General features: G+C 38.8%; 1 protein-coding gene across 3 annotated transcripts in view; it reads left to right on the top strand.

Moving 5' to 3' along the window:
• Window positions 1-18758, top strand: part of kifap3 (kinesin associated protein 3) — a 132093-nt gene that overhangs the window by 16141 nt on the left and 97194 nt on the right. For all 3 annotated transcript variants that reach the window (XR_004413262.1, XM_033028221.1, XM_033028220.1), the window contains exons 2-7: window positions 5913-6044; window positions 10923-11077; window positions 12398-12456; window positions 14161-14302; window positions 14856-14955; window positions 16859-16983. Coding sequence is in view for 2 of the 3 variants with exons in the window: in XM_033028221.1 (XP_032884112.1) it covers window positions 5913-6044; window positions 10923-11077; window positions 12398-12456; window positions 14161-14302; window positions 14856-14955; window positions 16859-16983 (713 nt within the window). In the remaining variant the exon portion in view is untranslated. The remainder of the gene's footprint in view (window positions 1-5912; window positions 6045-10922; window positions 11078-12397; window positions 12457-14160; window positions 14303-14855; window positions 14956-16858; window positions 16984-18758) is intronic.

The following is an 18758-nucleotide window of genomic DNA, read 5'->3' as shown; positions in this document are numbered from 1 at the left end:
ATGGAACCTGGGTCACTGACGCCGTGAGTCAGCACCACTACCAGCTTTGCTGCTGTGCTGATCCTCTTTCTCCCCCCCTCCCCCCCTCCCCCCCCTCCCCCCCCCCCCCCACACCACTGTCGAGGCTGTTTGAGTAACAGAAAGTCACACTTACATAATTCACAAATTGTTATAGCACTTGCTACAAATACGTGGCATGTCTTTTTTAAAATTTTTTAAATTTGTACTGTGTTTCACATGTAACACATGTGTGGGGCATAATTTGTGCTGTTGAGGAAGAAAAATTTGCCTGGTTAATTACTTTTTAGTTTAGTTAGTTAAATTTATTGTCACATGTACTGAAAGTACAGTGAAAAGCTTTGTTTCGTGCTTCAGTGAAATGTATTTATTTATATAGCGAATGCAAAGTCCTTTAGCCAAGCAGTTGCCTCTTGATCTGCTGTATGAAGGGTGACAAGTCCTCCTTTGAGTCTTTGTTGAGGGCATGCTTCAATGATGTGTTGCATTGTTTGCTGCTCTCCACAAGCACACCGTGGGGTTGGGCTGCTGCCTCATTTGTGAAGGCTGGCCAAGCAGGGGCCATGTCCAGTCCTGAATCTATTCAGCGTCGTCCAGTAGTCCTTGTTCCACCTGGCAGAGTGGAATGTTCCTCTTTGTTTTGGGTCGTGTATACGAGAGCAAGGTCATTTCTGGATGCCCAGTCTGAAAGTGCCTCCCCATCATGATCCGCTGCTGGGTAACCCCAGTCAGGGTGGTGGCTGTTAAAGTCTCCCACATAGATGGCAGGGTGGGGTAGGGTGGGTAGGACTTGCAGATCCCAGTTGGCACTTGGTGGCCTGTACACAGTGACAATGTGGAAACCACCAATAGTTATGGTATCCGAGAAACTTGCTATGGTCAGGTGACTTGCTTCAGCTATCTCGGAGCGCACATAGGTGGCACGTCCATGTTTGGCATGGGGAGCGTAGCAAAGAAGATCAAAGCCATTGATGGTGTAACGGCCCGCTTCCTCTGTGCCAACGTGAGTCTCTTGGAGACAGATGACGTCAATGGAGTGTTGGTGGGCGAGGACTTCGATGAGGCGTCGCTTGGCTGCAGAGAGGCCTTCAATATTCAGTTGTAGTATTCGGAGAGCAGGTCCAACTGCTAGGTGCTCTTGAGGCTGGTCATTGTTGCTGCTTTCGGCTTTGGGATAATGACTAGGATTCTTTGACTTGGCTCTCAGGTGTCGTCTTGTAGAATTTAGTCTGCTGGAAGGATCATTGGCTTCCCCAGGCGAGCCTGGGCACTGACGGGGGGCGCGACGAGAACGCTGGTCCATTGTCCCTCCTTCAGTGAAAGACAGTGCATGATTATAATTGAGCCATTCACAGTGTACAGATACATGATAAAGGGAATAACGTGACTAACATTTAGTGCAAGATAAAGCCAGCAAAGTCCGATCAAAGATGGTCTGAAGATCTCCAATGAGGTAGATAGTAGTTCAGGGCTGCTCTCTAGTTGTGGTAGGATAGTTCAGTTGCCTGATAGCAGCTGGGAAGAAACTATCCCTGAATCTGGCCGTGTGCTTTTGCCCGATGGGAGAGAGGAGAAGAGGGAGTGGCCCGGATGCGATTTGTCCTTGATAATGCTGGTGGCCTTGCTGAGGCAACATGAGGTATAAATGGAGTAAATAGAAGGTAGGCTGGTTTGTGTGATGGTCTGGCTACATCCACAATTCTCTGCAATTCTTGTGGTCTTGGATGGAGCTGTTCCCAAACTATGCTGTGATGCATCCAGAAAAAATGTTTTCTATGGTGCATCTGTAGAAGTTGGTGAGAGTTGTTGGGGACATGCCAAGCTTCCTCGGCCTTCTTGGGAAGTAGAAACGTTTGTGTGCTTTCTTGGCCATCGCTTCAATATGGGTAGTCCAGGAGAAGTTGTTGGTGATATTTACTCCTAAGAACTTGAACTTTTCAACCATCTCCACTTCGGCATGGTCAATGCAAACCAGGGTGTATGTGTACCGCTTCGCTTCCTGTCTTGCTGATATTGAGAAAGGTTGTTGTCTCGACAATAGTACAGAAGGTTCTCAATCTCTTTCCTGTACGCTGTCTCATTATTTGATATCCAGCCCACAATCGTGGTGTCGTCTGTGTATTTGTTAATTAAATTAGATTTGCACATGGCTGCACAGTTGTGGGTGTACAAGGAGTAAAGAAGGGGGCTGTGAACACATCCTTGTGGAGCACCAGTGTTGAGGATTATCTTAGAGGATGATTTGTCCCCTATCCTAACTGATTGGGGTCTGTTGGTCAGGTAGTCGAGGATCCAGTTGCAGAGCTGAGTGCTGACACCAAGTCTCGCAGGTTTGGATGAGCTTGGATGGTATGGTGTTAAAGGCAGAGCTTTATTCTATGAATACGAGTCTGACGTAGGTGTCTCTCTTATCCAGATGTTCCAGGGATGAGTGTAAGGCCAGCGACATGACATTGTCCGTAGGGAACCTGCTGCAGTGGTTAATTCAGAGACCAGGGTCCTGGACTTAAAGAAAGGAGACTTTGAAGGTATGGGATGGGAATTGGCTAGGATAGACTGGCAAATGATACTTAAAGGGTTGACAATGGATGTCAACAATTTCTAACTGGATGAATTCATGAATTTCATATGTTCTGAGAAAAATGTTGAAAACTGCAGAAGATACATATGTACTAACTGGTTCCTGCCAGCTGTAGATTGTGAACACTTTGAAGATGTCACAAACATACTGTAAATCAAAAATGTAAAAAAATTAATCTTAAAAGGCAGGCCCCAAAAAGTAAACTTCTGGCTAGACAATTGAAGAAACAGGAGAAGGAAAAGACGATTACTAAAATCAAATCAGAGAATGGGGAACTATTAACGTTACCCCAGGATATTAATAAAAGGTTTGCCCAATTTTATCAAAACTTGTATACGTCCAAAACTAAAATAGAAGACAATATAATTGTAGATTTTTTAGATAATTGTAAGCTGCCAAAATTGGATATTTTGGAACAAGGGGAATTAGCACAGATCACAAGGGAAGAAATAAGTGAAACAATAAAAGAGCTGAAAAATGGGAAAACGCCAGGACCAGATGGTTTTAATAATGAATTCTATAAAGGTTTCCAGGAGTTGGTACCACGGTTATTTAAGTTATATAAATATGCCTTTACCGAAAATAAATTACCAGAAACATTAGCCGAATCCACGATTACGTTAATACCTAAAAAAGATAAGGACTTAGAAGAACCGGGCTCATATAGAGCCATATCACTCCTAAATACAGATCAGAAAATTTTAGCAAGAACTTTAGCAAGAAGATTGAGTAAATATATTAATAAATTGATAAATCCGGACCAAACGGGGTTTATACCTAAAAGACAATCATCTAACAATTTGCGACGCCCTTTTAATATAATGTATTCATACAAAACGGAAAAGGAAGACTTGTCAGTTATATCTCTGGATGCAGAGAAAGCATTTAATCAGGTAGAATGGCAGTATTTATACAAAGTACTCCAAAAATTTAACATGGGAGAGAATTTTATCAGATGGGTTAAATTACTATATGATAAACCAATACTAACTAATAATATATTATCTTCAAAATTTCAATTATCGAGGGGCAATAGGCAGGGCTGTGTTTTATCACCCCTGCTATTTGCACTTATGATAGAGCCGCTTGTTGAAAGGATAAGAAGGCATCCGGATATTCAGGGATATACTACTAAGGATACTATTAATAAAATATCACTATATGCAGATGATATACTTTTATATATTACAAACTCCCAAACGAGCATCCCGAATCTATTAAATCTAATAGAGGAATTTGGCTCTTTCTCCGGTTATAGAATAAATTAGAACAAAAGTGAAATTATGTCATTAAAACCCCAGAAAGCGAATCACCTATTAAAATTTCCATTTAAAATCGCAACGGAAAAATTTAAGTATTTGGGTATTCAAGTTACTAGAAGATATAAATCATTATTTAATGCTAATTTTATACCATTATTAAATACATTTGATTCACTGATTAAATTTTGGAGAACGCTCCCACTGTCACTAATCGGCAGAATAAACGCTATAAAAATTATAGCGCTACCACAAATAATATATTTATTCCAATCTATACCGATATATATACCAAAACACTTTTTTTTAAAAATTAGACTCGAATATTTTTAATTTTATTTGGGATTATAAAGCACATAGAATTAAAAGAAATCACTTGTGCAAACCCAAAGAGGTGGGGGGGGGGGTTTGCATTACCTAATTTTCTATACTATTATTGGGCAGTACATGTTAAAAATATAATTTATTGGTTGGACAGTACTGCTCAACAGTTGGAATGGATAAGAATGGAGAAAGAGGATTGTGCCCCCTACGATCTAGGAGCGATCATTTTTCCCCCAATAAAGCTGAATAATATGTTATATAAGAAGAATCCAATTATACAAAATACAATACGAATCTGGAAACAAATAAAATTAACTTTAAAATTAAGAAATTTATCAGTGTTAACACCAATAGTGAATAACCCAGTATTTAAACCATCTGGTATGGATAAAACATATAAACAATGGGAAAAAGTGGGAATTAAAAAGGTAGGTGATTTGTATGAATTGGGAAATTTATTATCATTTCAACAACTAAAATCAAAATTTAAATTGAATAACAATCAATATTTTAAATACCTACAGGTATGTGACTTTATGAAGAAATATATACCAAGATTCCAAAGTATAATTTTAGACCCACTGGAAGAAGTAATGAATATCAATGCGGAGTCAACAAAATTAATATCATACTTGTATAACAGTATTTTAAATATAGAATTATCATCAACAGAGGCAATTAGAGAAGACTGGGAAAAAGAATTAATGATAAAAATCTCAAAAGAAACATGGGAAAAATATTTGATACATATACATAAATGTTCGATCAATGCTAGACATAACTTAATTCAATTTAAAATATTACATAGATTATATTATTCCAAAACTAGGTTGAATAAATTTTATCCAAATATTTCTCCCATCTGTGATAAATGTCTTTCTCAAAATGCCAATATTACGCACTCGTTTTTCTCTTGTTCAAACCTTTATAAATTTTGGTGTGATATATTTGATATATTCTCAAAGCTATTTAAGACAGAAATGGAACCTAACACTGAAATGATTATATTTGGAGTAAGTGGAGATGGGAACAAATTAAATACACACCAAACTCATTTTTCAATTATGGGTTAATAACAGCAAAAAAACTTATACTTAAATTTTGGAAAAATGCTAATATACCAACATTTAAAATGTGGATCAGTAATATGCTGGACACAGCACATTTGGAAGAAATGAGACTCCTCCTAATAGACAAGCAAGACCTATTCTTAAGGAGTTGGTCCCCATTTTATAGATTTCTTGGATTCATGTGGTGACATAGTATCATGAAAACCAACAGTTTCAGGTATGGGTGAAAGATGATTTAGAATATTAAAAAAAAAACCCATCTCACTGTGGCAATGGAATAATCTCCCTCCTGCTTTCCTTCTTCACTTATTCCTTCTCTTTCACTTTTTCTTTATTGGTTTTTCACCCACGCTCACTAATCTATTCTTCACTTTTCACAACCTCTTTTTCTTCTCTCCTTTCTCACTTCTCTCTTTAAAAAAAAAAAGGGAAGTTGTACAGAGAATGTAATATGTTAACATCGTTTTTGTACCAATGCATTGTACTCACTTCTAATAAATAAAATATTTAAAAAAAAAATAAAACATTAAGTTATTTAATAGCAAGATATCAATAAAGAGCGGTGTTGTCTGATGTCTTTAATTTTAGATTTTTAAAATTTTGATGGAACTGCATGTTTTTTTTTTGTTTTTCTTCAATAACTTTTCTTTTTCTCTTTAGGAAAGTGAAAGGGGGCAATATAGATGTTCATCCAGCGGAGAAAGCTTTGGTTGTTCACTATGAAGTGGAAGCTACGATTTTGGGTGAGATGGGCAATGCCATGCTAGGAGAACGGAAGGAATGTCAGAAGATGTGAGTATTATGAAACATGTTATTCATTTTTTTCTGAATATTATTTCTTTATAAATATTGGGAAAAATGATTACCACTTTCATACTGTAACTGATTCATAAAATATTATTAAAATCACTGCAGCAATTTTTATTTACATAACATCTACAATGAAGAATGGCAACGTTTCACTGCCAAGTTTTTGGGATTGTTGTACAATTAAGGCTCCAGCATTCCATTCGCAAAAACAAGTCTCTCTACTCATGCAGTGCCAGAAGCTGTATGTGGTGATAACTAATTGAATAGTTCAGAGTTTTATCTGGGTGGAAAGGAGTATTGCATTGTCTGCAAACCTCTTGGGGCAATGAAAAAACATTCAAAAATTCTTGGCAAAACCTTCAGAGGGTTGGAAGGAAATGAATTTTTGACCAACCACAGTGATTTTTAAGCATAAGCTAGGTCTTTGCTGACAGTTCAACACATTTATTTCACAGTTAACTGTTTGTAAATATATATTACACACTATGTTGACATATTCTATCTGTCTCATGGTAATTAATCTTAATAATCCAAGTCCAATGTGGCTAATATAACATAATTAATCTCCTTTCATCTTTCAGCAGCTAACCAAATAACTCGGGTAGTTTACTCTCACAGTCGTATCAACAGATTAGGCTGGTGGTTAAATGGTGGCTGCAACATTATTAATTTGAAGAGTAAAATTATTTTAAGGCAAAAACTAAAATGTGCAACAAGTGTTTCAATTTTATTTTTCAATGTCTTTGGATCTGTGTAAAGGCTTGAATAAGGATCCATATTCAGTCATTAGATTAACTTTTAAATGTGAAATGTTGAAAGACTATCCAGACAGAATATATGATTGTGAAATTAAGGAATTTACAGAACAACGGTTGGATCATATCTTACGAAAATTATAGACTTGCAACACAGAAACAGGCCGTTCAACCCAACACGCACATGCCAAAGGGGTCTTCCTGAGCTCGTACTATTTGCCTGAATTTGGCCCTTTTCCCTGCAAACGTTTCCGATCTATGTACCTGTGTGAATGTCGTGTACCCGTCCCTAATGTTTCCACTGGCAACTCGTTCCATGTACCCCCACCCCCTCCCTCCTCCCCCCCCCCCCCCCCCCCCATCACTTGTGTAGATTAACATGCCTCTCAGGTCCCCTTTTTAAAACTATTCCCTCTCACCTAAAACCGACATCCTCCAGTTTTGGACTTCCCTACGCTGGGAAAAAGACTGACAATCCATGTTATCAATGCCACAAATTATTTTATAAACCCCTAAGTATAAACCCCTAACACCCAGCCTCCTTTGCTTCAGGGAAAACTATCCAAAGCTATTCAATCTCTTTTAACTCAAATTATCCTGTCTCTTTATAACTCAAAACTTTGCCAGTCTTTGCCCTTTTAATGCTAAACTCATGAATTTCTCATTAGTATATCAGGATATTCTTGTCTCAGACTACACAGTTGCAGATTATTATGTGGTAGCTCATTGATAATTGGGTTTTAAATGTTTCGGTTTAGATTTTTGCATCTATTATTGAAAGTAACAACTCGTTTTGTGTAATTCAAGGCAGTACCAAATATCCAATGGTTTTTTTCCCCCACATAGAACTTGAAAGCATGTTATTTTCATTATCCAGAATAACTTTCAGAGGTTTAAAAAAAAATCCCTTTACTCTAGTATTAAGTATAATCATTTGGGTACGTTCAATCTTCTAAACTAATAAACAAGTAGCCACTATTCGACAATAAATTTAAATGTAATAATCCTATTATAGAACTTAATAGTTCACCTAATCAGAATGAAAATGGCTAATGTATGACAGATTTGAAAATTAATCATTTTAATATGACTGATAGACTGCTGCTAAATCTAACTAGGTAGTAATGGCAAATCAGGAGCATTATTATTTTCAAAAATATTGAATCAAAAAAACAATTACATAAACGATATTACCAATATGATTATTTTAGGACCAACATGCAGATCGTTTATAGAAATATAGAAAATAGGTGCAGGAGGAGGCCATTTGGCTCTTCGAGCCAGCACCACCATTCATTGTGATCATGGCTGATCATCCACAATCAGTAACCCATGCCTGCCTTCTTCCCGTATCCTTTGATTCCGCTAGCCCCCAAAGCTCTATCTAACTTTTTTTAAATTCATCCAGTGAATTGGCCTCTACTGCCTTCTGTGGCAGAGAATTCCACAAATTCACAACTCTCTGGGTGAAAACGTTTTTTCTCATCTCAGTTTTAAATGGCCTCCCCTTTATTCTTAGACTGTGGCCTCTGGTTCTGGATTCCCCCAACATTGGGTATATATTTCCTGCATCTAGCTTGTCCAGTTTTATATTTTTCGATGAGATACCCTCTCATCCTTCTAAATTCCAGTGAAGACAAGCCCAGTCTTTCCAATCTTTCCTCATGTGACAGTCCCGCCATCTCGGGGATTAACCTCGTGAACCTGAGAATAGCCAGTTGATTCAAATGGATACTCCAATTCATTTGCCATATGATCTAGGGACTCATCAGCTTCTCCTTGAAGAATAATAATGGAGTAATCTGTTATTTTCCAATCCCTTACAACTTTTTTACATTGAATCAGCATTAGATATTTGAAGTTTTGGGTCTTTTTTTCCTTGTAAATAAACACATAGTTTGGGTTTCACGTTCAAACGTTGATGATTTTAATTTAATTGTGAATGGAAATTATTTATTATTTTGAAACTTAACAAAGGAACAAAAAAAGTATGCCATCCATTTATTGTAAAATGTAGTTTGGTCATGGTGATGACTTAAGTCCAGTTCTGAAATCTAATCAAGATCTTTGGTCTTATATTTCAGTTATTTCTTTTTTAATTACTTTGCAAAAATTGCTAAACACCTGTTTTCGCTTTTTTATTATGGGGTATTGTGTGTGGATTGAAGATTAAAAAAAAAAATGTAATCCATTTTAGAATAAGGCTGTAACGTAACACTTGTGTCTATCTTTGGGATTACTTTGGCAACTTTGATCTGCATCCTACTACAGACAATCCTTTATGCCACTGTCCTCTTTTCTGCAACTTAAAACATATTTGTTTTCTTAATGTTTCAGTTTTGATAAAGGGTAATTGACCGGAAATGCTAACTCTTCCTCCTCTTATTCTGTTGCATGACCCGCTCTGTGGTTCCACCATTTTCTATTTTTGTTTTGGATTTCTGGCATCTGCAGTTTTGTTGATCTGATTATCAAAATATGTTTTTATTGTAGATTTAACAATCCAAGCTGTCTCGGATATATTCTATTTTTAAAATATTTTGCACGGAAAGCAAAATAAGAGGCCCGCGCAAAAAATTGGCAGAAGGCCAAAATATGTATTTACTGATGAAGAACTTTGATGGCACGTTGATCATAAATAAAGCAGTAATTTGCAGTTGTAATTCAACATATTCCTTTTACGGCTGAGTTTAGGAGGAGCTTGAAAACAGCTTAAACTGCATAAAATGTTTTGAATAACAGTAATAATTTTCTGCTAACAATGATGTTGTCTTGTTGTTCCTCTTAAGATACCGACAGTAGTTCTTCCTCGTGGAGGAACAGGGCATGAGTCAATGGTCCTTAAAACTCATTGCGTGGAGTGCTTGGGGACATTAATCCTACCAGGTTAGGGCGGCACATTTGGTCTGGTCCACTCCTGGGAGCAGGTGTCCTTCATGGACAGAGTCAGCTGATTTTCCCCAAATCTCGAAGAAGAATATTCTCTGCCCCCCTCTTTCACCTTCCCAAACCTTTATTTGCCTACTCATTGATGGGTGCTGACTCGTATATAGTTATGTGTGTTTATTCATCCAAGTGCTCTCGGTGCCACTGCTGTTTCCCTGCCATCTTACCCTCTCCATTCTGGTACAGGCATATAGACAAGGTCAGTGTGTAAAAATAGCAGAAGAGAGTCATTGTACGCATGGCTCCAAGTACTAATGAACCAACAGAAAGTTATTGATTGATTGAAAAACACAGCATGGAAACAGGCCCAATGGTGCACCTAGTCCCCACCAACCATCAATCACCTCTTCACACTAGTTCTATGTTTGCATTCACTCCCTATGCATTAGGGGCAATTGACAGAGTGCAATTAACCGACAAATCCGCACATAGTTTAGGAGGAAACCGGAACACCTGGAGGAAACCTACATGGTCACATGTGGAGAACGTGCAAACTCCACACAGACAGCACCCAGAGTCAGGAGCAAACCCGAATATCAGGCACTTTGAGGCAGTAGCTGCGCAACTGTGCCGCATGAAAGTGTAATTTTTGTGGAAGCATCAATTTCTCCAAAGTTATAGTCTACTTAGCACTGACATGCTGATATCATCAAATGTTGTTTTGCTCCGCAAAAAATTGGAAATAAATATACTGTAATATTCTGCAAATATTTTTAGGATGATTAAATGGATTAGGGTGGGTGGTACTTAAATTAGCCACGGAAAGAAAAAAAAAGAGAGAATGAGAGGACTTTTTAAATTGTTCCTGAAAATGTTAAAATCTGAACCAAAGGACTGGACACTTTTAATGTTATTTTCAGTTAAAAAGATGGATCAGCAGTCGGTGACACTGAGCACATCATTATTGTTGATTGGACAAAATATATTGCTGAAAAAACAAAGATAAGGGCAGATTCACAAAGCTAATGGTGAAAGATGGAAATTTAGATTTATATATTTAACAACATTTCTGCTTTCCAGCTATAGTTACTGTATCATTTATCCATGTAATAATTCATGCCATTGTCTTGTATTTTATCATCAAATTATGGTACAAGTTTTGTGCAAGTACTCAGCATATTGATTCTTGACAAGATAATAAGATCATTGTTATTTTCAGTATTCGCCTGAAAAGCTTGAATGCTAACACTGACATCGCATCCCTGGCACGCAAAGTGGTAGAAGAATGCAAGCTCATTCATCCGTGTAAACTAGCAGAGGTTGAACAGCTAATCTATTACCTTCAGAACCGCAGGGATAGCCCTCCAGGAAGAGGTAGCAATTTATTTTATGGAGCTTCTTACAATTTGTCTCCCTATTATTTAATGAATAATCAGCACTAATATTTCTATGTGGTTATGTGTACAAACTTGCAATATTTTCATCTCTAACTGACACTGAAACCCAGCAAAAAAAACAAACTGGGTAGAACGCTTACAAACTATTACTTCTGTGTACATGTAGACGTTTTCTAACATTGAAAGGCCTGACTGTAATCTCTAGCCCATGTCTCTTCAACCACCAGAAATTGTGCTATTATTGTGCATCATGCTACCAGTTCCCCTGGTTATCTTGAGAGTCAGAATTATCCTCTAAATTTCAGTAGCCCCAGTTTCTTTAATTTCTCCTTAAAATCAAATGTTTTCTTTTCTCCTGTTTCCCTTTCAAGGACGGTCACATGCTTCCTATGTGTAGGAAAGAACTGCAGATGCTGGTTTAAATCTAAGATAGGCACAAAATGCTGGAGTAACTCAGCGGGACAGACAGCATCTCTGGAGAGAAAGAATGGGTGACGTTTCGGGTCGAAACCCTTCTTCCTATGTTCAAGTGCCCAGAATAATTTTCTGTGCTCCAAGAGTGGTTTAATCATGAGCTGTAGTCTAATAGTTCTGTAGTTCTAAGTCTACTTTATTATTACTGAAGTAGGCCTTCTATGTTAGGCTTTCATGATTATTGTTTTTTCTGTGCCTGTTCATGCAAATTGATTGACCAACAATATTGACCCCTTGATGTCTTTGGATCTTCATTGGTCCTAGAATATTGTAATTTAGAAAATAATCTTTGTTTCTTTTCCTTTTGTCCAAAATGTTTGGCCTCTCATTTGTTTCCATTGAAATTTCCACGTGCATCAGAAACAAACCCATTCTGTGGAACATTTTCCATTGATATCATGAAACTTTGATATGCTCTTAAGAAATATCTGGCTCATTTGTACATTCCTTACTATTCATATTGAAATAATAATTATTCATAATTTAGAAGATTAAATAACCTGACAAAGTGCAGGCAAAGTAATCCTTAAAATAAAATCATAACATGAATCTCACCAAACAATTGGTTATATTCCCTTTGTTGTTCTTATCCTTACCCCTATGTTTTCCTGCTGCCGAGAACTGAACTTTCTCCTTTTCCCTGTTCTGAGGAAAGGTCCTGGGCCTGAAATCTAAACTTTTCCCCCCCACAAATGTTGTCAGACCTGCTGAATGTATCCAGCGTTTCCTGTCATCTTTTAAGCAAAGTGTTGCCTACTCTTATGGATTGAACCATTGCAGATATTTGTTTTTGGCATAAAATATGTACTCTTGTCCTTTTTAGAAAAACAAGAAAAAAAGATTGGCAAGCTGAAAGATCCGCCTCCTTTTGAAGGAATGGAAGTAAGTTACAAAAGTAAATTGAACTTGAAACTGAAAATATTGTGGTGGGGCATTTTTTTTAGTTTTAATGTAAATTAAGGATGCCAAATAATTCTTCAAAATATTTAGCAATAATGATTGTTGCCAAGTGATTATGTGGTGAATCTGATTCTAATTTAAAATGAGAACTGACTAAAAACAAAGTGCTCAGCCAGCACCTGAGGGAAACTTGAAGACATAAGGGCCTGTCCCACTTTGCGATTTTTTTCAGTGACTGCGAAGGTCAGTGACTGACGCCTGTAAAACCGTCAAGTTGTACGATATATACGCTGACGTATGCTGTCCTGCGGGTGATGCCGGGTTTGGGTTAGGGTTAGGGTTAGGGTTACAGTTAGGGTTAGGGCTAGGGTTAGCGCTAGGATTAGGGACCACAGATGGGCTATAAAATATTATTTCTTCAATGCATGGATTATAAACATTAATATATTAAAATTAATACAATAAAATCAATTGTGCAAATGAAAGATGTCTGAGTCGTTCAGTTTTATTTACAGATGTATTGGTCCGCTTCCAGATCCAATCACAGTCTTTAACTTTTCACAGGGATGGATTCAGTGAGTGTAGACTGAACTCCCCTCTCCCCTCCACCCCCCTCTTCCTCCTGCCCCCATCCCTCCTCCATCTCTCCTCCACCCCCCACCCTTCTCCCCTCCCCTCTCCCTCCCTTCTTCCCTCCCCTCTCTTCCTCCCTTCTCCCTGCGCCACTCTTCTTCCCCTTCTCCACTCCCTCCCCTCCCCTCACATCCCCTTCTCCCTCTCTCCCTCCCTTCTCCCATTCTCCAACCCCCCCCCCCCCACTTTCCCCGGGGTCCCCAATTTGTGGACCCAGCCTGCGCCCAGCGATCCCCCGCACACTATCCCACACACGCTAGGGACAATTATCCAACCTGTGTGCCTTTGGAGTGCGGGAGGGTGAGGTAACCGTAGCCCTAACCCTAACTCTAGGTTGATAGTGGGATCTAGCTGTCACAGGCTGGGTCCACAAATGGGGGACATCGGGGAAAGTGGGGTGGGGGGCGGGGGGAGGTTGGAGAGTGGGAGAATGGGAGAAGGGAGAGAGAGAAGAGGATGTGAGGGGAGGTGGGGGTGAGAGGAAAGGGGGGAGAAGAGTGGAGCAGGGAGAAGGAAGGGAAGAAAGGAGGGGAGGGGAGAAGAGTAGGGGGGAGTGGAGAAGGAGGGATGGGGGCAGGAGGGGGGAAGGTGGAGGGGAGAGGGGAGTTCAGTCTACACTCACTGAATCCATCCCTGTGAAAAGTTAGACGGTGATTGGATCTGGAAGCGGCCCAATACATCTGTAAATAAAACTGAACGACTCGGACATCTTTTCACTTACACAATTGATTTTATTGTATTAATTTTAATATATTAATGTTTAAAATCCATGCATTCAAGGAAGAATATTTTACAGCCCATCTGTGGTCCCTATCCCTAACCGGGCATCACCCGCAGGACAGCATATGTCAGCATGTGACATATGATGAGACACAACATGATGAGACACCCAGATGTTGCCCCTGGATTTTGAACATTCCAAAATCCAGGGGCGACAGGGAGACCCCACGCTTCGCCGTGCGTCACTATTTTTTTTTGTTGGGGCATTGCATTGATGTTAACATATGTTATAAAAAGTGCCTGATTATTCTGCATATATTTTACTTCCCACAGATTGATGAAATAGCAAATATTAACGATATTGAAGATTACATAGAATTGTTGTATGAGGATATAACTGACAAAGTTCGAGGTTCGGCACTCATTCTTCAGTTGGCTCGCAATCCTGATAATTTGGAAGAATTGCTGCAGAATGGTAAACTAATCTTCATAATTGAAAATCAATGGTGGCCGGCTTTCAACATCTACTTTATACTTTCTGCATGACTTCCCTATACTTATATCATTGTTGGAAAAGCTTCATCAGTCTCATTCCAAGTTCTTTCACTCATTACTGTATATTCATTTCGTATTCAATAGACATTATTTTTCTTCAACTCCACGGAAACAAATATTGAGAAATTTTGCATTTCCATTCGCTCAGAACCAAAGCAGAATAATAAACTCCAGGAGTCTATTCTACCATTCTGTTAGATCATGGCTAATCGGTACCTTGGTACATCGGTATGATGGCCATTATTTAGCCATCCTTATTCTAAGACAATATAAGCACCTCATAATTACCCCACATTATGATTAAATATATATTTTTGTAACTTCAGTTCCCTGACCTGACATTAATTAATTTGTATGATGCATATTGAATTGCATTTGCCACTATTGACACAATTTGACCTATGTTTCAAAGAATTATTTGGGCAATTCTTCCCTATTTAGCTATTTTAAAATGGTTATATTTCTATTTTCAGAGACTGCGTTGGGAGCATTGGCTCGAGTGTTGAGAGAGGACTGGAAGCAAAGTGTGGAGCTTGCAACCAACATTATTTACATATTTTTCTGTTTCTCAAGGTAGGACTACATATGAATATGTTAGAGTATCTGTGAGCTGTTTTCATTTTAAATGCCTAATATTACTATCTTGCATTAAATATTGCTCTTAAACTTTCTACATTTTGTGTATAAATGCCTCAATAGATAAAAAGGCTTAAATTTAAAAATGCTAGAAATTGCTGAGAATTAGACTTGGAAGTCATGCTTACTATCATTTTTGATATTCATTTGACATAATATCTCTGAAACTGAGAATTCATATTCAATAAGTTCTTTATGACAATCCAGGGCCCATAGAGCATCTTGTTAATGTCCTTTTTGAATGCTTGAATTAGTTTCAATTCCTCGGCCCCCATTGTCTTAAGGGCGTGTCCCACTTATGCGACTTTGGAGCAAACTGTCTACGACCTTCAAGCTCTGGGGCACTCGCCTGAAAAAAAACGAGCTGGATCGACCGTCAGCGAGAGACACACACACACACACACACACACACACACACACACACACACACACACACACACACACACACGCGCGCGCGCTGTCTGAAATTTACGGTGCAAACCAAGGTGACAGCCGCGATGAACAGGAAGGTTAACCATGGCTGGCACAGTGTACGGTAAGTCCTTTAAAAGAGTGGGGGGGGGAGGAATAAGGAATGGAGACACTGTTAAGAAGCCAGACAACTTTTAATATGCCAGAGATACACAGCTATGAAGTTTAGCGGCCATTTAACATTACCGGTTGGTTTTCCTTGGTTCTGAAAACATGTGCTTACATTTTTTTTCCCCATGAGCTAATTAAAATGCTCGGTCTGCAAAGGAGATTACCTACGACTACCTCGACTACCTACAACGACATGGTGACCCCACTACCACTGCACTACGAGTTCAATAGGACCGTGTTTCTCCATGCCGACCAATTTTTACTTGCAGAACATTTTTCAGCTTGTTGAAACATTTTCCACGACCATACTGAGGCTGCTTGTAGTAACCACTATGCGGGAACTCCTCTCGGCCATGAAGGAAATGCACCAGAGACCACCTGCGACCATGTGTCAACCATGCTGCGAGCTTGTGGCGAGCAGAGACTCTCCTAAACTCGCCAATAAGGTCGCCATAGTGGGACAGGCCCTTTATCTTTACCATTGATGTCCAGTCACTTTACCCCTCATTTCCCACCAGGTGTAGCCATGGGTACTTGCATGGGCCCAACTAGCCATGGGCTGTCTTTTTGCTGGTAACATTGAATGGTCCTTGTTTCAAACGTACGCTGGTACCATCCCCCAATTCTTTCTTTGCAGCATTGGGGCTGCCTTCTGCACCCATGCAGAACTCAATGATTGAATAAACTCTACTACTAATCCCACGTGCCCCCAATTACACTTGGCCTATCTCTGACACCTCTTTCCCCTTTCTTGACCTCTCTGCGTCCATTAAAGGAAACAGAATTTCAACCGATGCCTACTATAAACCACGGACTCTCACAGTTATCTGGACTGCATCTTCTCCCCCCTTGCGTTTTGCAAAGCAGCTATCACCTAATCTCAATTTCTCTGTCTTCCCCGCATCTGCTTCCAAGATTAGGTTTTCCAATACAACATCAGAGCTGTTCTCTTTAGTAAACGTGGTTTTCCCCTCTGTTGTCAGGGATTAATCCCTTACTCGCATATGCTCTGTACGGAACAAAGGTTTCAAAGGTCTTTTATTGTCACGTGTACCAATTAAGGTACAGTGATATTCGAATTACCATACAGCCATACTAAAAAAAGCAACAAGACACACAAGTACATAAAAGTTACTTTGGTTCACAACCTTTCGACTTTCATAATCCTGTGATGTATATTTTATATTGATGCTTTTATGGCATTGCAATATAGTGCTAATAGTTGTATCACACCGAACCTGTACTTTTTTTTTTGCAGTTTTTCTCAATTTCACGGGCTAATCACTCACTATAAAATTGGTGCTCTCTGTATGAACATTATTGACCATGAACTGAAGAGACATGACCTATGGCAAGAAGAACTCAATAAAAAGAAGAAAGTAGATATCCTTTCACATTGTACGAAAATCAAACACAACAAAATACTAATTTTTGAGTCATTTTATTTTGAAGTTTCCCAAATAATTGTCATAGATGCGCAGTTAACACCCTATAAAGGTTTTCTCCATTCAGTAAAACAGCTCTGTGAATTCTGGAGATATAGTGAATTTCATAAAGGATTTCATGAAGAAACAAGAAAAATGTGAATGGATAATTTTACTTTTAACTCTGGGAATCAACCAGTTAAAAAAAAAAAACATCTAATTATTTCATGTGTAAAATAGCACTGCTCAGTAGCAGATAATTCTATAAGTAAATTAGAGTTAAGAAATATGCATAAAATTGTTTATTTAATGTTTCACCTGCCAATAAACTCCCCCACCCCCCTCTCTCCACATCCCCAGATGAGTTATTTTTTTCCTATAAGACAATCCCAAGTCCTATCAGTAGTTTGTGATCTTGGTTAACTTTAATATCCCCCTAAATTAGAGCTTTCTGCTCTAAATTACATGTGCTTATGATCCCACTTAAAAGGTAATTGACAAATTGGCAAGCAGTGAAAGAGCTGGCTTGGAAAGAAATATCTCCATGCAGCCTCCTCGCAGTAATCACTTTTGTCTTTTAGAACTCAACAAATAGAACGCAGTATTGTCTTTTAACAACTCAACAAATATTTTATCCGCAGGAGTCTATTGAAAGTGACCAGTAATCACTTCAATTGATACTGGGAATTCAGAGGTTGGCTGATTCCCATAATGTCCATTGGAATGCTCTTAGTGTTTGCACCCAAGTAACTTGCACCCAGCGCTACTGGTTTTCCACTAAACCCACTTGTAACATCTGTGTGACTAAGCCATGAAAAATACACCGCCATTGCTATTACCACTTCTGTGGATATGTTTTCTGCTTCTCTAGAATTGTGCTCCAAGATATTGTATCGTCTCGATACTGGTGGTTATTCTGCATGCTCCCTCAAAGGTCACATTTAGCATGTTAAATACTCCAACTTCAGCTCTGTAATTTATGAATATGTGCACTGTGATCTGCGAGCACCCAATTTGGAAATTGCTGGTCAGTAAGAGAGCAATAAGCTGAACTGGTAACTCTCAAATCTCTGAAGCTCTGAAGATTCTCTGCACGTCCTTTATGATGCCCCCGAAAGGGATTTCATCTGTGGTGTGAGATTCTCACAAATTTGTCAATGTTTTGTATGACACTGGCTCTACTACCAGCAACTATATCATCTTCCACTTTTCACGGTTGATTGGGCTGTGCAATATCATTTCATGGAGCTTGATATTATCATTTACCCTGGGGACGTTTCTATCTGTTGCATGTCCAGGACGAAATTGGCTGAAATTGGTCATACTTGTTGAGCTTGCCAATGTGCATACCATGTCCATTGGCTACCGTCATCGTTACTCTAGCAAGAAAACCTGTTTCTGTAAGAACTTCTCACTCAGTCACATCAATATGCCGCCTTGGCTGCAAATATATCCCAGTAGACTATTGCTAATTAAGGGAAATAATAGATCCACAAACAAAACAATCTGTTGTATAAGCCACCAAAGTAATGAGAATTTACAACTTTCAATAAAGTAACAGAGATTGTAAAAATAGAGTCCGAAGAATGATCCTGACCTGAAATGCCATGTATCCATGTGCTCCAGAGATGCTGTCTGACCTGCTGAATAACTCAAGCACTTTGCCTTTTTTTAAATCAGGAATTGTATGGCATGATACTCTCTCTAGGTTCTCAAAGGTATCTAACTTTTGCA

The sequence above is a fragment of the Amblyraja radiata genome, chromosome 10 (assembly GCF_010909765.2).
Source record: "Amblyraja radiata isolate CabotCenter1 chromosome 10, sAmbRad1.1.pri, whole genome shotgun sequence".
Classification (NCBI taxonomy): Eukaryota; Metazoa; Chordata; class Chondrichthyes; order Rajiformes; family Rajidae; genus Amblyraja; species Amblyraja radiata.
This window is presented reverse-complemented; position numbering and strand designations above follow the sequence as displayed.